Source organism: Phalacrocorax carbo, chromosome 1 (assembly GCF_963921805.1).
Source record: "Phalacrocorax carbo chromosome 1, bPhaCar2.1, whole genome shotgun sequence".
NCBI classification, from domain to species: Eukaryota; Metazoa; Chordata; class Aves; order Suliformes; family Phalacrocoracidae; genus Phalacrocorax; species Phalacrocorax carbo.
The window spans coordinates 100528936-100548414 of record NC_087513.1 but is presented as its reverse complement, the minus strand read 5'-3'; the positions used below and the strand labels follow the sequence as shown (position 1 = coordinate 100548414).

The following is a 19479-nucleotide window of genomic DNA, read 5'->3' as shown; positions in this document are numbered from 1 at the left end:
TCCCTGTGTTTCTCCTCAGGACTATTCTTGATTATGCAAGACAGGAAAGCACAGTTTAAAAAACAATTATGATAGGTTGCAAAGCCAAGCAAGTTCCCGCAACCTTTTTTCATCTCTTTGTGTGTACATACTAGAATGCTGCATTTAATCATAGAACTACATAGCATTTTTTCCAGGATCTCATTTGTTAGATAACATAGCCAGCATTCATATAGCTAAACTCAGGATTTTGTTGTCTCTACACTGACCAGTGCACGGTCTCGTATCTGCCGACTATGCACCACCCAAATCCGTCTGGTGCAGGGGTGGTTAGTAGCTCTGCGATCACAGGGGTGAATGTGCCTGTATCATGTATGGGGCCACACATATGTATGGGGCCATTTGATAGTTAAAGTTGATAGGCAAGGGGGTGAGGAAGTGCTGGTGCAATAGGACTATGTAAACCACTAGCAGTATTAAGACTCATAAGGGAGCTTAGTACCTACCTAACTGGGCTGGCTGTTTTGTCTGCTAGTATGTTTCATTCTCTCTGCCTGTCTGCTCTGTAAGTTCATTTTGACAAAAACATACTTTAAAAAATGAGTAGCATAAGAAAGGAAGAGTAAGGATTTATTACTTATCCCACAAGATGATTAGATAGCATGCTATAATGTTTGGGTGTCAAAACTCTTCAAACACACTGTAGCTGCAAGTAATACGATCAAAGTGGTGATCAGATTTTAGAATTGTAGCATGCAGTCTATGCTGTAGAATACAGCATATGCGCAATATATGCATTAGTGTATTATCCAGATAAACTCTTCACTCCCATTACTCTTCATGCTTAACTCAAATTATATGCCTGCAATGACATTTAAAGTGTCTAATTGCATTTTTCTAGCTTCCTTGCTTAACACCATGCCCAGAAATCCCTTCTGCATCCAGCCTGGTGTCAATTCTGTCCCCACCATCTACTCTTTATATTCATTGCCCTGTCTCAGCTCCTTTCTGGGTTCTTCACCTAAATTTGTAGAGGAGGAGTTGTACTTTCCCTCCTCTCTGGGCTGAAGGGAAATATGCCAAGGCTGCTTCTCTTCCTCACTGGGCAGACTGGAAGAAACGGTGCAGAAGTTTTAGTCACGGTGCAAGAGGATGAAAGACAATCTTCCAGCTCTGTTCTCCTTCCTTTTCTTTGAGCAAATTTCTCCAAAATCTTTTAAAAGGTTGTGCATTTGGTATAAAAGGGATGGAAGCCCTAATGACAGCTCACTTCTGTCTCTTAGCTACATCCTTTAGTTATTTCAGTTTGACATCTATCAGGCAGTGGACTTTCCAGCAGACGGAAAGATAAAAAAGTGGCAGAAAGACAGCTAGACAGATAATACTGAGCAGCTGTAAGATAGATACGTGTGGACAGTGAGAACTGGAGCTCTAATAGACAGGAACTGGCTGTCAGATGGATTTTCAAGGCATTGTAAACAACAGCGCTTACGAACAATGGGAAAGAAAAATATAAAGTCTAATTAGGGTAACCTTTACATTTTCAGAAGTGCTTCAATTCCTGTACTCTAGTGAGCTGATGGGCTCCAATCTAAGGGTGAATGTGGGAAAGGGAGGCGGCAATGGAAAGGCAATCTTAAAAAGGACTTTAAAAAAATATATGCCATCACTAGCATAAGAATGTAAAAATTTTTGGTATGTATTTGCTTGAAAAGCCTTCTTCCAAGTGTTGCCCCTAAAATTAGCTTGCTGACCAGTGGATGATTTAAAAGCCTGTGCAAACAGTTTGAGATCTGAGCAAGGATGTTGCTCTTGTTAAGGAAACGCAGAGGACAAGTAAAGTCTCTGGGGGCTTCTGGGCACGTACAGTAGAGAAATCAGATAGGCCAAAGTCAAATTTGAAGAACAAATGGCTGAAAAAATATAAAACACAGTAAGGAAATACTTCAAGATTAAAATGAGACGTTCTGAGGTATCCGGTGCTGATTACTATTGAATGAACAGTGGCAGAATGAACTAGGCAGACTTGGGGGGAGATCCAGCAAGACAGTTTCTAAAGATGAAATATGTGCCACTTTGTTTCAACTAGAAGTTTAATTTACTATTGTCAAATCATCAAATATTCTAACAACAACAACAAAAAAATCTCCATTTTACATTGGTAATTCAATGTATTTCTAAAAATCCTAGGGATGCCTCCTCTGTCATGGCATGCATCAGAGCATGTGCTTGAAATAATATTGGATGTCTATCAAAATCAATGATTCAGGACCCCTCTCTTGAGCTTTGGAGTTCTTGAAAGAATGGAGCTCAGGGTCTAAATTACACCTGGTGGCAAATCCAAAATAGCATGACTTGAGGCTGAGAAGTTAAAGATAGATTTTGTGGATGTGGGAAGAGGAGCAAGAATGTGAGAATTCAGGAGATCTGGCAACACAAGGAAGTCACCATCTGTGCCTGTGGTGAAGAAATTAAAAGTTATTGTTTTATGAAGATGAGAATTTCAGACCAATTAATTTTTCACAGTCCTCAAATTTATAAAATACCTAATCAGGGATTCTATCAGCATTTCTGAACTTTTTAATTTTTTTATTGTTAATATGATTTATTTGAAGCACACAAAAGCCTACATTGCTTTTGGATTAAAGCTCATCATGTGCTTACATTTATCGCTTTGTTCAGCCCAAGCACTAGTCCACACCACACACATGCTAGTTTGACCCTTAGGTCCCTTCTGGAACAAGCCAACTAGTTCCCTTTCAGATTTTTTTTTCCCCTAATGATGGGAAGGCTGACATAGAAAATACCCTTGGTTTTAGAACAAGCCCTGCACAAGAGAGCTACAGCACGAAAATACTGCCCTGCCTAACAGCTGTAAATTGTTCAAAATTTTACAATTTCCTCTAGGCACAAGGGCCTCTGAGGTGATATAGTAAAAAACATCCCTCCAGGAAAAAAGAATGCTTTGAATCATTAATTTAAAACAAAACCAAAACCAAAAACCAACTGAACAAAAAGAGCCTTCTGTAAACAGTTAGTTAGAGGAAAGAGAGAAAAATTAGAGAGGGAGAGAGAAAACAGACATTGAAGCATGTTTGCCCTGGGACAAACGATTTTTTATTCTCAGAATACATTTTATTCTATACTAGGAAGGACCAGAGGTTTTTTTGTGGTACCTCAGATAGTTGGTATTCCTGATACATAAAAGCAGGAACTCCAAGTGAGGTTATGCTTCAGTTTATAGCCACAGCAGCGGTACATGTGCATGCTGGAGTGTATGAAACCCTGTCAGCTTTGCTGGAAGTCTTTTGCCTGTAAGGTGCTGAAACAGGGAGACTGAATAAAATGGCAATAAGTAACATGGTCAAAAGCAGTAGTTACTATGCTTTGCAAAGGTATTACATTTCCCAGCAGCAGCCTCTTAGCTTTAGCAGTGGAAGAAAGGCCCGACAACATCCATTCATCCGTTCCTGTTTCCTTGAAGAGAATTTTTCAGACTTTACTAGGTAACTCCATTTCCTTTCACAAAGTACAAATTTTACTCTTTCAGATGTTCCATTTACTGGTCTCTGTGGCAGGGTTCAACAACAACATGCTCTCCAAGCAACGGCTGCCTCAGTCTGCTAGTCAGTAAGTGAGGGTGCTTCCCAAAAACCAGATCAGCATTGTGTGATTAAATGTTTCTTTCATTAGTCCTACAGAGTTGGCCTTCTTTATGCTTCATGTGCCACCATTAATAATTACACCAAAATGTCTTGGTGTTCCTAGTAAGGATGTATCTAATTTTATCCTATATAACTGAAGCAGCACAGATAGTGTTTCAACCAGTAGACTGGAGAAGGCATGACAGCACTGTGCTGCCAAAGACAGTATGTTTTAGGTGTCCTGGTTTCAGCTGGGATAGAGTTAAATTTCTTCGTAGTAGCTAGTATGGGGCTGTGTTTTGGATTTGTGCTGGAAACAGTGGTGATAATGTGGAGATGTTTTAGTTGTTGCTAAGTATCACTTACACCGGACAAGGACTTTTTCAGCTCCCCGTGCTTTGCGGGTGCACAAGGAGCTGGGAGGGGACACGGCCAGGACAGCTGACCCCACCTGACCAAAGGGATATTCCATATCATATGATGCCATGCTCAGCATATAAAGCTGGGGGGAGAAGGAGGAAGGGGGGGACGTTCAGAGTGATGGCGTTTGTCTTTCCAAGTAACTGTTATGCATGATGGAGCCCTGCTGTCCTGGAGATGGCTGAACACCTGCCTGCCCATGGGAAGGAACGAATGAATTCCTTGCTTTGCTTTGCTTCCACGTGCAGCTTTTGCTTTCCCTATTAAACTGTCTTTATCTTAACCCATGGGTTGCCTCACTTTTACTCTTCTGATTCTCTCCCCCGTCCCACCACGGGGGAGTGAGCGAGCGGCTGCGTGGTGCTTTGTTGCTGACTGGGGCTAAATCACGACATTAGGACACTGATATACACGTCTCACAACTGATGAACCATTATTTTTTAGAACTTTTCTATCACTTTAAAGACAAATCCTAATTTTGGATTGGTCACTTTACCACTAATAACAAATTATGTCAACATTCAAGCTGGGTAAGTGGAATAACCTTGGATGTTCACCTGCAACTGCTCCTGGAATTCTTTAGATGTTAAGACTATAACATATACGACTGGTAGAGCTGAAGGGTGTTACTAGATAATGTCATTTGAGAAGGATTTTTATCAAACGTGAAATATTTTTTGTCATTTTAATGCGATTGTTTGTTAATAAATTTTCTGTTGACAACACAGACTTTTAAAAGACTCCATTCTTCCTAGACTTCTGATTAAAACATTAACTTTATATAAAATCAGTATAGCTCACATTAAATTAATTAAAAACTGGCTAAGTGAAAGAACACAAAAAGTATCTGCAAATGTGGAATTTTCACCAAGTAACTTGTTTCTAATGGATAGGAATGGAAGGATCTGCAATAGTCTGCCTTGGTCTAATATTATTTGTTATCTTTCAGAATAATTCAGAAGAATATATACTAAAAAATCAGAAAATTTTTAGCTGAGCTGCATACTGCCAGAGTAGTAAATGATGAAGATAGATTCCTACACAGCTTGACTTAGGCTGGTTTGTTAGATGCATGCCAGCAAGGGCAAATTAACATTTACATGTACTGATGTAACTACGCAGTCCAAGTCTCAACACAACCCTCTCCAAACCCTCCATCTAAATGTAGGTCAGTATCTTGGAATACAACGGTACTGACAAAAACGTTGCTATGTTCTAGTTATTTATCTGTGTAAGACAATGCTTCAGTTCAGGTAGAAAGAGCTTACACCTATAAGTAAAAGAAAATTGAATTATAAGGGGGTAAGCGGTGTTAGGTCTGTTTATGGCATCATAAACATATTTGGTTTTCCAGTTTAATTATCAGGTTCAGCTCTGATGTTATACTTCAAAAAGGATGTTAAATTTTGGAGAGCTACAAAATGATTCAGTGTTTGGAAAAACTGCCTTTTTTTAGAGTGAAAGAGAGCATTTACATCACGGGAAAGACAATAGAATTCTTTAAAGTAGCATACACACATTTGCATGATGAAGAGATTTCTGATAGTATTTGGCTTTTTAATTTGGCAGAGAAGGGTCACAAGGTACAAGCTAAATACAAAAATTCAGGCTAGAATTTGCACCTTATGTGCAAGTTTTAAATTATGAGGCCTAAGCACTGGCACTGTCTACCTGTAAATATGGTGAGCTCCCCATTACTGGAAGACTTTAAATCAAGACTATTTGTATACGGTGAATGACATTTAAATAATTTCAATCTATTGTCATTAGCTCTCTGGAAAAGTAACAGAGTTACAGACATTTGGCCCATGTTATGAAAGGGGTACAAACGAATTATCATAGTCATCTGATATTGCCTTAAAGTTTAGAATAGGTCAATTTTCAAAGTACTGCTGTGAGGAAGTAAGATATTTGGAGAGTGATAAGGCATCATTTGAGTGGTCACTGAGTACTGCTTCAATCTGAAATAACTAATATTTACCAGCAAGTGCTTGCTTTGCTTTTTTATCCCTTTGAAATCTAAAGCAGTCCTGTATAAATATTTGAGTAAGACCACAGTCCTTTGAACTACCCTTTTAATTAAACTGAAGTCTTTATCTAGCTCCAGGTACCATTTCAAACAGCAGCAGAATTCCTCTCAACCTCCATCTCAATTGATCATAAACAAAAACTCTTCTGCCTACACTTCCTTTCAATTACACAATGATTTATATTCATAACAAATCAAATACTTTTAATCAGGCACAAGCCTAAGCAATAAATGTTGGTAAACAGCAAATATATAATGTGTATTTATGTTTCACTATCAAGATTCACACTGAGTGCTTAGAAGTAATAGAGGTAATAAATGTTTAAGAGTGTTGTGAGCTCTAGCTCACCATGCAGCCCAAGGGCCGCTTGCATTAGTGCAACTGAGAAGGAGATGTGGGGCTGGGAAGGAGTGGATGGAATGTCACTCGCAGGAGATGTTTCTGTCGGCAGCGCCAATGAGAGGAATGACACTGGAACCACAGTCTTCCTGATTTAGGTGGGTGAGTCACATTTTCACAAACATGACGTAGGCTCACAGAGGTTTCAATACCATTTACTTTTAGAAGAGTCATGTCCCTGGGTGCCTAAAGCCTAGTATTTATTGCATCAGAAGATGCAGTGGAATTCCTGATAGCACCCAAGTGCTCAACTCCTATTCAAACCAATTGGTTTAAGTACCAAGAAAATTTTAAGAAGTCCAATTAGGCATTAAGCACTTGGAAATCTACCCCTAAAACATTTTTGACATAGACGTTAAGAAGCAATGAAAATGGAACACAAACCCATGGGTACTCTTGAAAACACTTATATAGCTTTGAGTCTGTACTTTAGCTTAAGCAACTTGAATTCTAAAACACTAATGAAAAACATGGTATACATAGTTAATTAAAGTAATTTCATTAATGAGTGTTTTACTTTTGTGTATCTATTGCTCTAATTTTATCTCAAATGCTAGTAAATACCTTGTTTGCAGTTTCTTTGAACACAGAGGGCAATACATGGCTTAAATATAAAATTGTTCATAGCACAAACATCATGCATAGCATCAAGCATTTTTGCATATTCTGTAGGAATATTAGGCTTCTTGCTTCATATGGCAAATTTAGTGGGCCTATTCGTTGACGGAAATGCATATAAAAATTGTGATTTTTTTTTTTTTTATTTGTAGAGTTTGGAAGCACTAAAAACTCCAGGGAAAAGACTCCATCACTGTGTTCTGGGAGCTTGCATGAAGTGTGAGGCTAAAGCTTACTTATTTTCTGCATACAGCAGTGGTCATTTTGTGATAAGCAAAGGGTATGGATTCAGCCATTCAAACTACCAATGTCTCACTGTTTTAGAATTAGATGCTACTTCTACTGCAGTTGATTTTTTTCCTTCAGTGAAACTTACTTTCATCTCCAGTTTCAAATTCAAACTTCTGGCTATAGCCGCTGTATCCTGCTGCCGTCCTGACTCTGATATGAAATATATACTTGGTGGCTGGCTTGAGACCTGTGATGATAACACTTGGAGCCTTGGACCTTGTGGAGGAATAGCTGAGCTGCTCATGCTCCTGAGGATGAAAAGAGGGGAGAAATTATATCAAACTGAGTTGCACAGACTTTGCAAAAACAATATAGCAGAACTGAAGCTCCGCATTCTTCTCATGAATGTAAAATATGTTTATAAACGGAGGTGCAGGTATGGATTTCTGTACTTTGATTTTGTGCTCTAGTCATAATGTATGATATGGCCTTGACTTAGATTTCAATTTTTTTGGTTTTAATCGTGTGTATAAACACATCACATCTTTGTGTCTTGAGTTAGTAGTTACACTGTAGTCAAAACAATATGGAATTAGTACAAGACTACATTCACAGAAAATGGCAGCTAGAATGGTAGCTAATTACTTTTGCACAATGGACAAACTAGTATGTCAGTAAATACTAGTAAGCTGTAAAGTAAAGATGTGGGAGTATTCAAATACCCGCTACTCACTTCTACCCGCAGGTAGTGCCAAAATGCCGGCGCTATCCGTGGGTAGACCTGTGGGTAAAAGAAAATAAAAATTAACTTTTCCTTTAAAGTCTGTAAACTTCTAGCATGGTTCGACTGCTTCACTGCTGTTGAACTTAGTTTCTCTTTCCAGGTAGCTGTAATGTAGCTGTACATGAAATTCCCTTTCACACACTATAAGGAGAAACACTCTCTGCGAAAGTCCCGTTTATCTCCTAGCAGTTGAACCTGGGCATCTGCTGAGAATTCCTGACTCTCGCAGAGAACACTGACAATTATGGTGTGCAGAGATTACTGGGAATTACCACTGCAGACCAGGTGCTGTAGTATGGAGACCAGCCACATCGACTGCTGTGCAAAAAACTAAGTGCTGCTTTCCTAGGCAAGTCGTCGGTGATAGTTTTACATGAGGGGATGACTTAAAAGAAGAGGGAGTTTATTCCCTGTCATTAGTTACTGTCACTTGATAAATCAGTAAGCTGTAATATTTTATATGGTGTCTTAAGGCTAGCTTTACTTCGTTGCAGCAGGATTTGTCTCCAACCTGACATATCAGCAGAAATGTCCTTGGCATACGCTTGCCAATCCAACTGTGATACCCATGAGGCACCATATACGTTTATTATACCATGCAGTAATATTAGAATAAGTGTAAGTTATTCAAAGGGTGCTTCCAGCCTGTTAAGAAGGAAACAATCTGGTTCACAGAAGAGATATAACCTGGACAAGAACAGGTTTCAGTTAGATTCTCTTGGACTCTTAACCTCTTCTGAGCAACTTACATATATTTTTGATATAAAACAAACACTTTTACATAAAACATGCTTAGTCAACTTCTGTCACTGTGTAACAAAGTCACATTAACATAGGGCAGCAGGTATATCGGTATTCCCCCAGTAGGCATACAAGATGATGGCTAAGAAAACCAAATTAAAAAACAAACACACAAAAATAATCTAATGATTCTGTTAAGTGAAGGAGGAGAAGAAAGGCAACAATGACCAATAACTAAAATAATTGTACCTAATGCTCAATTCAAACAGTGGAAATAATTTGATAAACTGTAGTAAGAGGATGGGTTGATTTGTTCTACAGTCTATTACCAAACTCTGAAACAGAAAGAAGTGTATATTTAAATGGAAATAGTAAGACGCAGCGTACATGTAATCTTATGGATGGAGCCTATGATTAATATACCATCTAACAACTTCTATCAGAAGATTTCTGCCAATTACTTGAAATATTTTAACTTCACTTTGAACAGGTTAGTGGATTTTAAACATACCTTTTCAGAAATTTCAGAAAGTATCTATTTTCTTCTGACAGAAGGCCAACCTGTTCAAGTGATGAATATTTTTTTTGTGATTAAGCTTGCTTGAACTTGAAAAATAGCATGTATGTGAGCAAAAAAGGTATAATAGGTTAATACTCAGATTTGTGAGGAAATAGAGAACTCCTACACATACAAAGGAGCTTTCATACTACTCTATGGACATTTCACAAACATTCAGTGTGTCATGAAGAGCTAATTTCTATTCTGTAGCCTCATTATATGTGCAACTTCCAGGAACTTCCACGTGTAGAGGGGCCATATAACTTAACAGGTAACTTGGCCAGGGTATGCAAACTTGGAGAACACAAACCTTGAATTTATTTAGTAATGAAGCTGCTGACTAAAGCGTATACATTTCTGCCGAAAAAGACCAAGTCTTTCAACACAAGCTAGGGAGCAGCTCAAAATCAACCTAAGAATTAGAAAAAAAAAAAAAAATCACCTGATTTTGCACTATCCTAAGACCACAGTGACTCATAGGTATGCCCCAATGTTTGCTATCTTGACTGTTAAATACAACAACAACACAAGACTCTGTTTCTGCACTTCAGTCCAAGAAAAGACGTGACATCCAGTGAAGGAAAGACTCTAGATATGTTCATTAAAGGTTATGTAAACAGCAAATGCTTGTTTTATACAGGTATTAGTATGCTTCCGTTCAAATTTTTAGCAAGTACTACGCGCTCCATCTGTCATGGCCCAGACATTGGTGGACAGAGACTTTACACTCTGGAATGAACGCTCTGGAAATTTTTATTTAGGCTCTGCAACCTGTAGGATAAGGAGGAGATCAGCACCTAAGGGATTTCACTGTATGATATAGTAGTTGCAAGCCATTTCCTTTCCCCAGACCACCTTGCTGCTTGAAATGTGGTTCTAAGCATTTAACAATTTACTGTTTTATCTGACCTGCTGGAGAGATTGCAGAAATAAAGCTTCAGAATAATTTGCTGGAATTGTAAAAAGAAATAGGTTCCTTCAGGGGAGGACGGAAATGGAAATTTTGTGAAAAAATGGTGGAGACTCCCCAAGATCCAATGATAAGATTTGCTACCTGAAGCCTGCAGAACAAGGCCAGTGGCAGCAAAGAACTGGGAATGTCTTCTGAAAAAGAACAATCTGAGCTATATCTGTTACGTTATATCTGTTATTCCAGGCTAACTACTGCTTGTGTAAAACATAGCATTTGGGGTATAGCTGCTCCCTAGCCAGGGATGTGGACAGACAGTTATCAAGTATAATTTGTTATTTTCAGTTGGTCAAAGATAACGAGCACGACAAGGACTGTGATGGTAAAATTTAATCAACAAAATGGATCCCTTTGTCCGTGTGGGCAGGCTGTGGCTAACAGCAGCTTTCTGAGGGGCAGACATCTCTGCCTGTCCCTTCTGGGCAGTAGAAGGTACTTTGGTCATCTCCACGGGTTGTCTGGCTTGCTGTCCCCTCACCACCTGTCTGGGGCTGCCTGCAAGAAGCCCTGAGGGGACCCATCTCTGTGCCTTCCCATCTCCTTTCTTCTTTCCTTTCTGCAGCCTCTTAACACCATCCATCACACAGCCCGAAAAATGATGTCTAGGATTACATGATCTTAAAAGTAATACTGCTGTCATACGGGAAATGGGGTAGGATTTGTTATTACTAGTGAAACAGGGGAAAGGGAACCTGTCATCTTGGTGTGTTTGAGAAGAAAAAGCTTCAGAAGCCTGTGCCTGAGGAGGCAGTGCTCAAACTCGAGACAAAATGATTAATAGCTGGAAACTTCACACTGTTTTATGTGAAAGTTTCACACAAAGAGATCAACCTTCTTGGATGGGATTCATACATAAGACAATTCTCCAGAGAATGGATGCTCTGCCATTACTCCCTTCTCACAACAATGAGAAGATCTGCAGCCTACCTGGAAAGGCAGAGCTTTCCACAGAGAGACGCAATTTGAGGTTGATGGGGGTGGCTCTAAAGGTTGGTGATTCCTTCTGCCATGATCTTTCCCAGGGAGGCTAAAGACAGTCTCAGAATAAAACAGTACAATTCTAGACTGCAGAGAAGTATGGGATGCTTTGTCTTATTCCTGCCACAGGTAATACGCACTTAACTTTTGCATGGATTCTGGGTTCAAACTTTCTGTATGTTAGTGCATGCTTTTCCCAGACCCTGATTTTATTTAGACATGTATCAGCCCTCCTGCCATGCACTCTATTTTCCATTGAAAGGAAGCATGGTTTTGTGGGCTAGATGGAGCCACAGTATGCTCTGTGATAGATCTCTGACCTGGACAGTGCTGGGACCAGGATCAAAAGGAAATGTCAAGGACTCCATCTGTTCTGTATTTCTTGATAACTACCGAGGACTACTACAAAATCTGCAAAATAAAAGAAATGTTTCACTGACATGGCTGTATTGCCCATTGCATATAAGCAGTAAGTGAACTGTTGGCCATTTTATATGTCTCAGAGTTCATATGAAAGCTACAAGAAATGCTCTGATCCTTCACATTAGTATCAGAGCAGCATTTGTGATCTTAAGACGTCATAGGACTCACAAGAAGCAGTTCTGAGAACACAGGGATGGGGGTTTAAACATAAGCTAAAGGAGTCTATCTAATATACGAATATAACTACTAGTCAGAATCCAAGATGAGGAAATTCGTAAGTCCTCTTCCATAGCCTACTGCAAATTTTCACCAATATCTTGGTGAAAATCTGTAATTAAACCATAAATATAATCCAAATGACAAGTGATGTCAATGTTATTACACAATGTAATGCATAACCTATGACTAGCTATCCAAGTTAAACAGAATTATATTATGAACTTTGAAAATGCTACCCCTATTTCTACGGAAATTGAACTTTTCTTATTGTTTGTGTGATTCTTTGTGTCAGTGGATTTAGTTCCGACTATCACAGACAGTGTTCACAAATCCATAAGTTTGGTGTGTGCATGAACACGAGCATCTTTCAAAATCAAACTCTTCCCTGCACCTACCTCTGCATGAGTATCTGAATCTATATCTATCTTAATTTTATACTCGGCTTTATGGTCAGGACATTTTTTCATATCTACAAGAAACTGACTGAATAGAAGTTACAGTGATGCTAATGGTCTAACACTAGACAAATTGATTTAATGGAGTAGCAGGATCAAGAGTATAAAAAAATAGTGAAAAGTTTTCTGCTTTTGCAAAGCACCAGAATATCAGTATCTGTCCCATCAACATATGCTGTAATGAAACACTTCCACTGTATGACATCATCAGATTAAATGATAGCTCTTCATTACGCCTCACTGAAAGTAGCTACTTTATTAATGAATGTCATATTAATTCAATACCTAGATGTTATATTATCGTGATGAGTATTACCATTTTTCTCATATGCTCAGAAGAAAGGTGATTACCTCTGATGATATTAATACTTGCAAACAAACAGACAAACCACAACGTGCCACACCTATGTGACCATCCTGCTCCAATTTGATCCCCACCTTACTTCAGAGGAAAAGAACACAGAAATTAAGACTTTGTGCACATATATGAAATAAAACATTGATAAAGACTAATCAAAACGTGCTGACCTTTTATCAGTTTAGATTCATACTGCAATCAAAGAGTTTACATTCTGATACTGTGGGTGAGAAAATGTATATATAACCAAAAATGTTTAGTGCAAAACAAGATTAAAGGAAATAATAGCTGAAATGCTGAATTTTGCTTATAGTGCTCAAATAACCTTTAAAAGATTAACTTTACTAGTAAAGCACTGATAAAAATCCAGGCACTTTCAGGCGTAGAAGGTTTGTCACCGTTGATATTTGAGTGGGAAAGGGAAACATGGCTCTAATCAAAATAATATCAGTCCTATTTCAGCAACTGGAAAAGATAACCAAATATAATTTTCTATCATTTAGAATACGTAATGAGAGATCCAGGAATTGCCACTATCTTGCAGTTTACTCTGCCTCTAGCTTATTTTATGAATCACAATCAAGCTATTCAGTTCATTGAGTCCCATGAGTAACTGAAAAGCCTTCTTAAACCGACACTGGGGAAAGGGTTTTCAAAGGCTTCTGCCAGCTGAAAACATACTTATTGTGTGCCTACAACTTCCAAATGTATATGTGTGAAAAGAATCCAGGGAGACAGTAACTGAATTTACTATCAACTGCTTGCAAATACATTTTCTAGTTTATATCCATTGTCCTCCAACATGAAAATTCTGTACTTAAGCCGTACAATCCTGCTTAGCCTTTTCAGAGCACTACCGCTTAACAGGAAGAAATACTAATAGAGATTCAATCTATATACCACAGGGACTAGGTCTTTCTCCTGTGCACTAAAGCACAATGTCAAAGCTGAATAAGTACCACATTAAAGTAAAGAAGATTTGGAGTTCCATGATTCAGACCTTATCAATGTTTAAATAAAAGCACCAATAATGAAAAAAAATCTTTTATGAGACCATTTGGTCACATTTTTCCTCTTTCCTAGATGCATCAGTTTGAAGGATATACACAATGTGACCTACAGAGGAAGCATCATTATTTTAAAGGAATGGCCACAATTCTGGAAGATAGGAATTTTTATTAATCATAGCTTTGGTCCATTGTGAAATGGAATCTCCAACCTTTTCCTTATTTTTCTTATGGAATCAGCTATGATGGCACTTAATTACCAAGTCAGCTGAACATTAATGTTGCATTACACATTAGAATAAAGCAGTAGGTAACTATGAGGTATAGTCAATATATGATTAATCAGTTCAAATAGAATCTACTAAAGACAAATAACAGCTCACTGTGGAGTTTGTACCTACTGTCTGTGTTTTTCGAGAAAAACATAGGCCCCACAGCTCTAAACAGTCAAAATACCATTCATATTCTTAAAGTAATGCCTCCTAAAAATCTTGTACTTTTGGATCCAGCTGATGAACAAACTGAAGTATATTTAGAAAAGTGATTACAAAGATCTGAGGACCAATCTGAACTAAGATGAAAACTCTGACAGGAAAAAGTAGGGCCATAGAGAAAATTGCTGATGGCTCTAGTATTTGAATCAGAGAAGTAACTGGCAGCATTTTAAGGCACCAGCCGCTTCAGGTTGTAATCTTCTCCCTTCCCTTCTCGACCTCCCTTGTGATTAATCTGAGATGTAACGGTATGGGGAGCTGAAATGCTACAGTGTGCTTTACCTGTTTGGCCTTTCAATATTTCATATTTTGATTGCCTGTCAGTCAGCTCATCACTTTCTCCATACATAAAGTGAAGCTGTCAACAAGAAAAGGGGAAGAACAGATAACCAATCATAAAGAAAATATGGAAAGGTCAAAACCCAGGCAAATCTCATTTTAATTGGATTATATACCTGGAAAGGCACAAATGAGTTGATGAGAGGTGAACCATGAAAAAGAGAAAATTAAACGAGGAGAGATGAGGACAGCGTGACTCTAAAACAGTGTTGTTATTCTTGCCAGCACAATGAGGTTAGAGGTGGGCAGAGCAAAAGCTGCGTGGTTAGCATGGCGGGCCAAATGGGGACACCAGGTGTGAAGGCAGCAGATAGGACACTGCTGATCATACTGACAAGGAGATTAAACTGAAAGGAGTTAAAAACAGGTCTGTGCCTTAAGTTGGTGATGGGACAGGGCGCAATTCAGAATATAATAAAGGGAGCTAGTGAACATGACTTGAATTGTCTGATAGGTGCAGATATTAAATTTCATCTTTCTAGCAGTTATGTGTTACTCTGATAACATTTGTTTGCTAATTAAAAATATTTACCAGCGAGAAGTTCTGCACCAGTATCTCCAGGAGTCTTTCTATCTTCAGCACATAAAAATGTCAGCCTCTCCAGTTGTCCCTGAAGATTTTTCTTATTTTTTCACTCATTTTAATTTTCTTTTCCCCTGCACTGTCTCTTCCATTTAGGAAGAAGCAAGGAGCTACTGCAAGCATGAACTAGCTTATTAATGGTAAAAATCAGCTCAAGTAGTATTCGAAAGTTTTGCTGTCATCTTTGGCTAGTAAAGCACAGTTTTTTCTGAGATACCTAACACTAAGGTGTACTTCATAATGAGATAATAAACCTGCTGACAAATACAGCTCAACAGGGAACATGCAATCCTGCAAAACTTGAAGATTGGAAACCTTCTGTGATATTCTTTGTTGTGAAACAAGCTCAGAGAACTATGTACATACAGTTATTAATTTGCTATATAAGATTAATTATTCAAATTTCTGAAACAGGTCCTATACACGCCACTGCTGACTTAAGACTCCACACAAGCAGCACAGGTTCTTTCTACCCATGCTTACCTGTAACACTCCCCCAGAGTCCAGCAATCTGCAGATTAGTGGGTTTCTGAATTAACTAAATTTGCTTCATTACGTTTTACAGCTCATGGACTTTTCTTCCGTTAAATTAATTATTTTTTTGAACCAATTTTGCTTGTGGCTTCCAAAAAATCCTTAGGCAAAAAGTTTAATTACAAACTGTTTTTTAAAACACTCCTTTTTTTGTTTTGTTTTGTTTTAAATCTGCTTCCTGATGATTTCATTGAATATACTCTAGTTCCTCATCTATAAGAAATAGTGAATAATACTGAATAGCTGTGATTTGTTCAGTCAAACTCAACATATCTCTGTATATCACAGGAACAGTACTTCTAGTTACAGGTGGGAAGTAGGTCACTGGATAATGAAATTTTAAAATTGAAAATGCAAGACTCTGGAGGAAAGAACAAAAAGGGACAACTCATGTGATGTAAAAGACCTGTAATGTAAAAAGCAACAGTCCAAATACCCGAAGGTCTCTAAGCTGCTGAGACATATGGTAGGCAATCTTATGCCTAACATTATCGGCATTGGTAAAATCACAGTAATGCTGTACACACAAAACTGCTGCATTCCTTCATGACAGAACTTAAAATTGTGGTTCCCTTATTTCTCATTGAAGAGTGAAGACATTTTTAACACAAGGAAGCATCTTACAACTGAAGTGCAATTTCAATACAAGAACAATGATCCAATTTTTCAGGACTTCTACAATACAATGTAGCCAATGCTTTCTTTTGACAAAAAAAAAAAAAAAAAAAGCACCACATATTTTCAAAGCTGTGAAATTCAAATGAATCTACCAATCCTAAAAATGTAGTACAGCGCTGAGTCAGCTACACAAAGCTCGGCTCTAATGGTGCTGATGATAAAAATGGCTTAATTTACCTAATGCCAGACTCCCTACAATATCCATAAGCAGTTAGGTACAGGAGTACCATTAGGGCTCCTGTTCTGTGCTGGACATTTTGTCAGGTTTGTTAACACCTTGCTGGAAAATTTTAACTGCTGTGTGTAATGTATGCATTTTTACAAATGCCCTTGTGAAAACTACATACTGCATTAAAAACTTCTTGAGGCAACAAGCCTTTCCAACTCCTTTTTAAAATGTGTTTCAGCCTTTCAGGGTGTTAGGACAGGTAGAGTGACTGGGCTGATTTTAAGATTGGTTTGGGCCTAGGTTGAATATTCTACATAAATATCCTTTATTCTTCAAAGAGCAGACCAATGTACACTTTTCTGTTTTCATTTGCTACTGAGTATTTCCTACCTGGCAAATACAGAAAAGGTCCTTACTGATATACAACAGCGAAACTATTCACAGTTGTTTACTTGGTTCACAGATACACAGAAGAGACCTATTAGCTGTGGTTGAGTGGTATTGATAAAGCTATCCCTTTTATTTAAATAAGCAAAATACCTACTTTTATAGATAGTATTGATTCAGATTGCTATTGTGAATCTAGAATAAATGACTGAAGTCATTAGGATTAATTTAAAACTACATGAGTGTTATATGATAATGAGTCTTTCACATGCTAACTGTGTATACAGTTCTTTGGGACATACATTTACTTCCCTTTTCAGAGAAAATCAGGACTTATAGAATAATGTTGACAGTATTAATATAGATTTCAACACTACCCAACAAAAATCAATTTTAGAGAAAGAATTTTGGCTCTAAAATACAAACTCTGACACTAACTAAAGTTTTACTTCAATCACTCCAATACAAACAATAAATGAGAGGCAAGAGGGTACCTGCTGATCTATTTACAGGGACAATCCTTTGAGATTGTGTAGCATTTTTCATTATGCAAACCTCTTCAGTTATAAATATATCAATAGCTATTGAAAAGTCACTGAAGTATCACATTCTGTGTGTATTTGTGTGCATGTGTATGCATTTTTCTGTGTCTCATTGCAGGCAGACAGCAAACATTTATCTTGTAATGTTAACTCAAAAGGGCTGAATTTGTTCTGGCGTCATGACTATATTGCAGATCCTGGCATTACATCAACAATAAATACAGCATATTATTTAAATTTATGTTTTCTTCAAACACCTCAGTGAGTTAATAGAGGAGTATGAAGCAAAAATGGAAATCTTTTTCCAATTAGCTTAACATGAATTTCAAAGGACAAAGTAAACAATCAAACAAGTAAACTAAAATGCTGATTTTACACTTTCAAAACCGACAAAGCAAGTTTTGTTCCTATATTTGTATCAGGGAAGTGCCCATTTCTAATTTAACTAACTTAAGCAGAAGTAATATTTTTGGAGTTGGTTAAAACAAACAAACAAAAAAGCTGAAAAAAAATTCAAGAAATTTAGTCAGGTGACAATACCTTTTTAAAAAGGAAGTGCTGTCTCAGTCATTAAAGAATTGCCATTGTGTTAATATAATGTTAACACTTCTGGCAGTATAAGCAAGAAAACCAGATAGTTTGTGCAAGGTCAGTGCAAATACAAGATCATCAACCTGGTGAAGTTTCTACAGCAACATAAATGTTTTTATGAGCAGCAGGTGAATTCCTGCAAAAGACTCTAAAGCTATTAACAGCTCGGTAAGGAGTACATAATAATAGGTTGTTAACTCCGCCTCCCTGACAAGAACATCAAGAAAGGGCACTTTGAAACTATTAATGCTAATGCATTCAAAAAAGAAAAGAAAAAGAGAGAATTTTTACATTATGTTTCTTTAAATCAACTAAATAAACATTCATGATTTTATTAGGGTACTAAACTAACAAAACTATGTGGGAGTTGCTGACTAACATGCCCTTTCTATGAATTCAAGTTGGCTAACAAAATCATGCATTTAAATGAACAGCTCCTCTAATGTGCATTTTTCATTCCAACAACCACTCCTCCCCCCCACCAAACCCACTGCTTTTATTTAATACTTGGTAAAATGCTTATACTAATATTAAACATGGAAATAGTATAATTTAATGCACGAAAATGGAATGGCTCTTCTTAAAAGAGCTTCCTCTTTCCCTTTGGCTTTTTTATCCCTTCTCCCAGAATGACTGCTTTGAGGATACTCCTACTTAAAAACAACCAGGTTGCCTATATTATGCAGTAAGTGGCTTTGTCTCCATTTCAGTGTAAAAAAAAAGGTTAAAAATGGAAAGCTAATGGCAACCTGTCCTGCATTGTTAGGGTGCAGTTGTAATCCAGTCTCAGAAGAAGAGAGGAAAAAAAAGGAACATTCTCTGGTTTTCCCCAAAGAAGAAATTTTTACCTGTATCTCCCCAAATATCTCCTCAACACATCAAGGGTTGCAGGAAAAAACTGCAAGTGAAATGATACCTCATATTGGAACATTCCTTCATTTAGACAAAGATATAACCTCACTTATGTCTCAAGGTACTTATCTTCTTGATTTAATCTGTGAACCCACCTTTATGGCTGCAAAAGAACAGTTTATGAATAGTAAGTGGTTTGTGTATTATGAAAACACTGTCCTAGCTTCAGTTTTAAAAATACTTTGGGCTCATAGATGAAGGCTTTTGGGAACTTTTAAGCTAATTCTCATTATAAGAAGGTCTAAAGGAAACATTCTGACAGGTTTTAGGGAAATGGAGACCTGGACACTGTATTTTATTTTATTTATAAGGAAATTATTTTTGCTTAGATGGCCATCTTTTGGCAGCCACTCTAGTTATATTTAGATCATTACTCACAAAACTCACCATTGTTCTCGTAAAAATACATCAAACTTTCAAACCCAAGGCTTGGCT

The 19479-nt window shown here is 37.6% G+C and overlaps 1 protein-coding gene across 3 annotated transcripts in view; it reads right to left on the bottom strand.

Annotated features, from left to right (window-relative positions):
- EPHA6 (EPH receptor A6) overlaps positions 1 to 19479 on the bottom strand; it is a 520098-nt gene that overhangs the window by 141046 nt on the left and 359573 nt on the right. For 2 of the 3 annotated variants that reach the window (XM_064468741.1, XM_064468750.1), the window contains exon 7: positions 7467 to 7629. In XM_064468741.1, coding sequence (XP_064324811.1) covers positions 7467 to 7629 — 163 coding nt within the window. Of the gene's footprint in view, positions 1 to 7466; positions 7630 to 8054; positions 8103 to 19479 lie in introns of all 3 variants that reach the window. The other variant, XM_064468758.1, reaches the window with a different exon arrangement.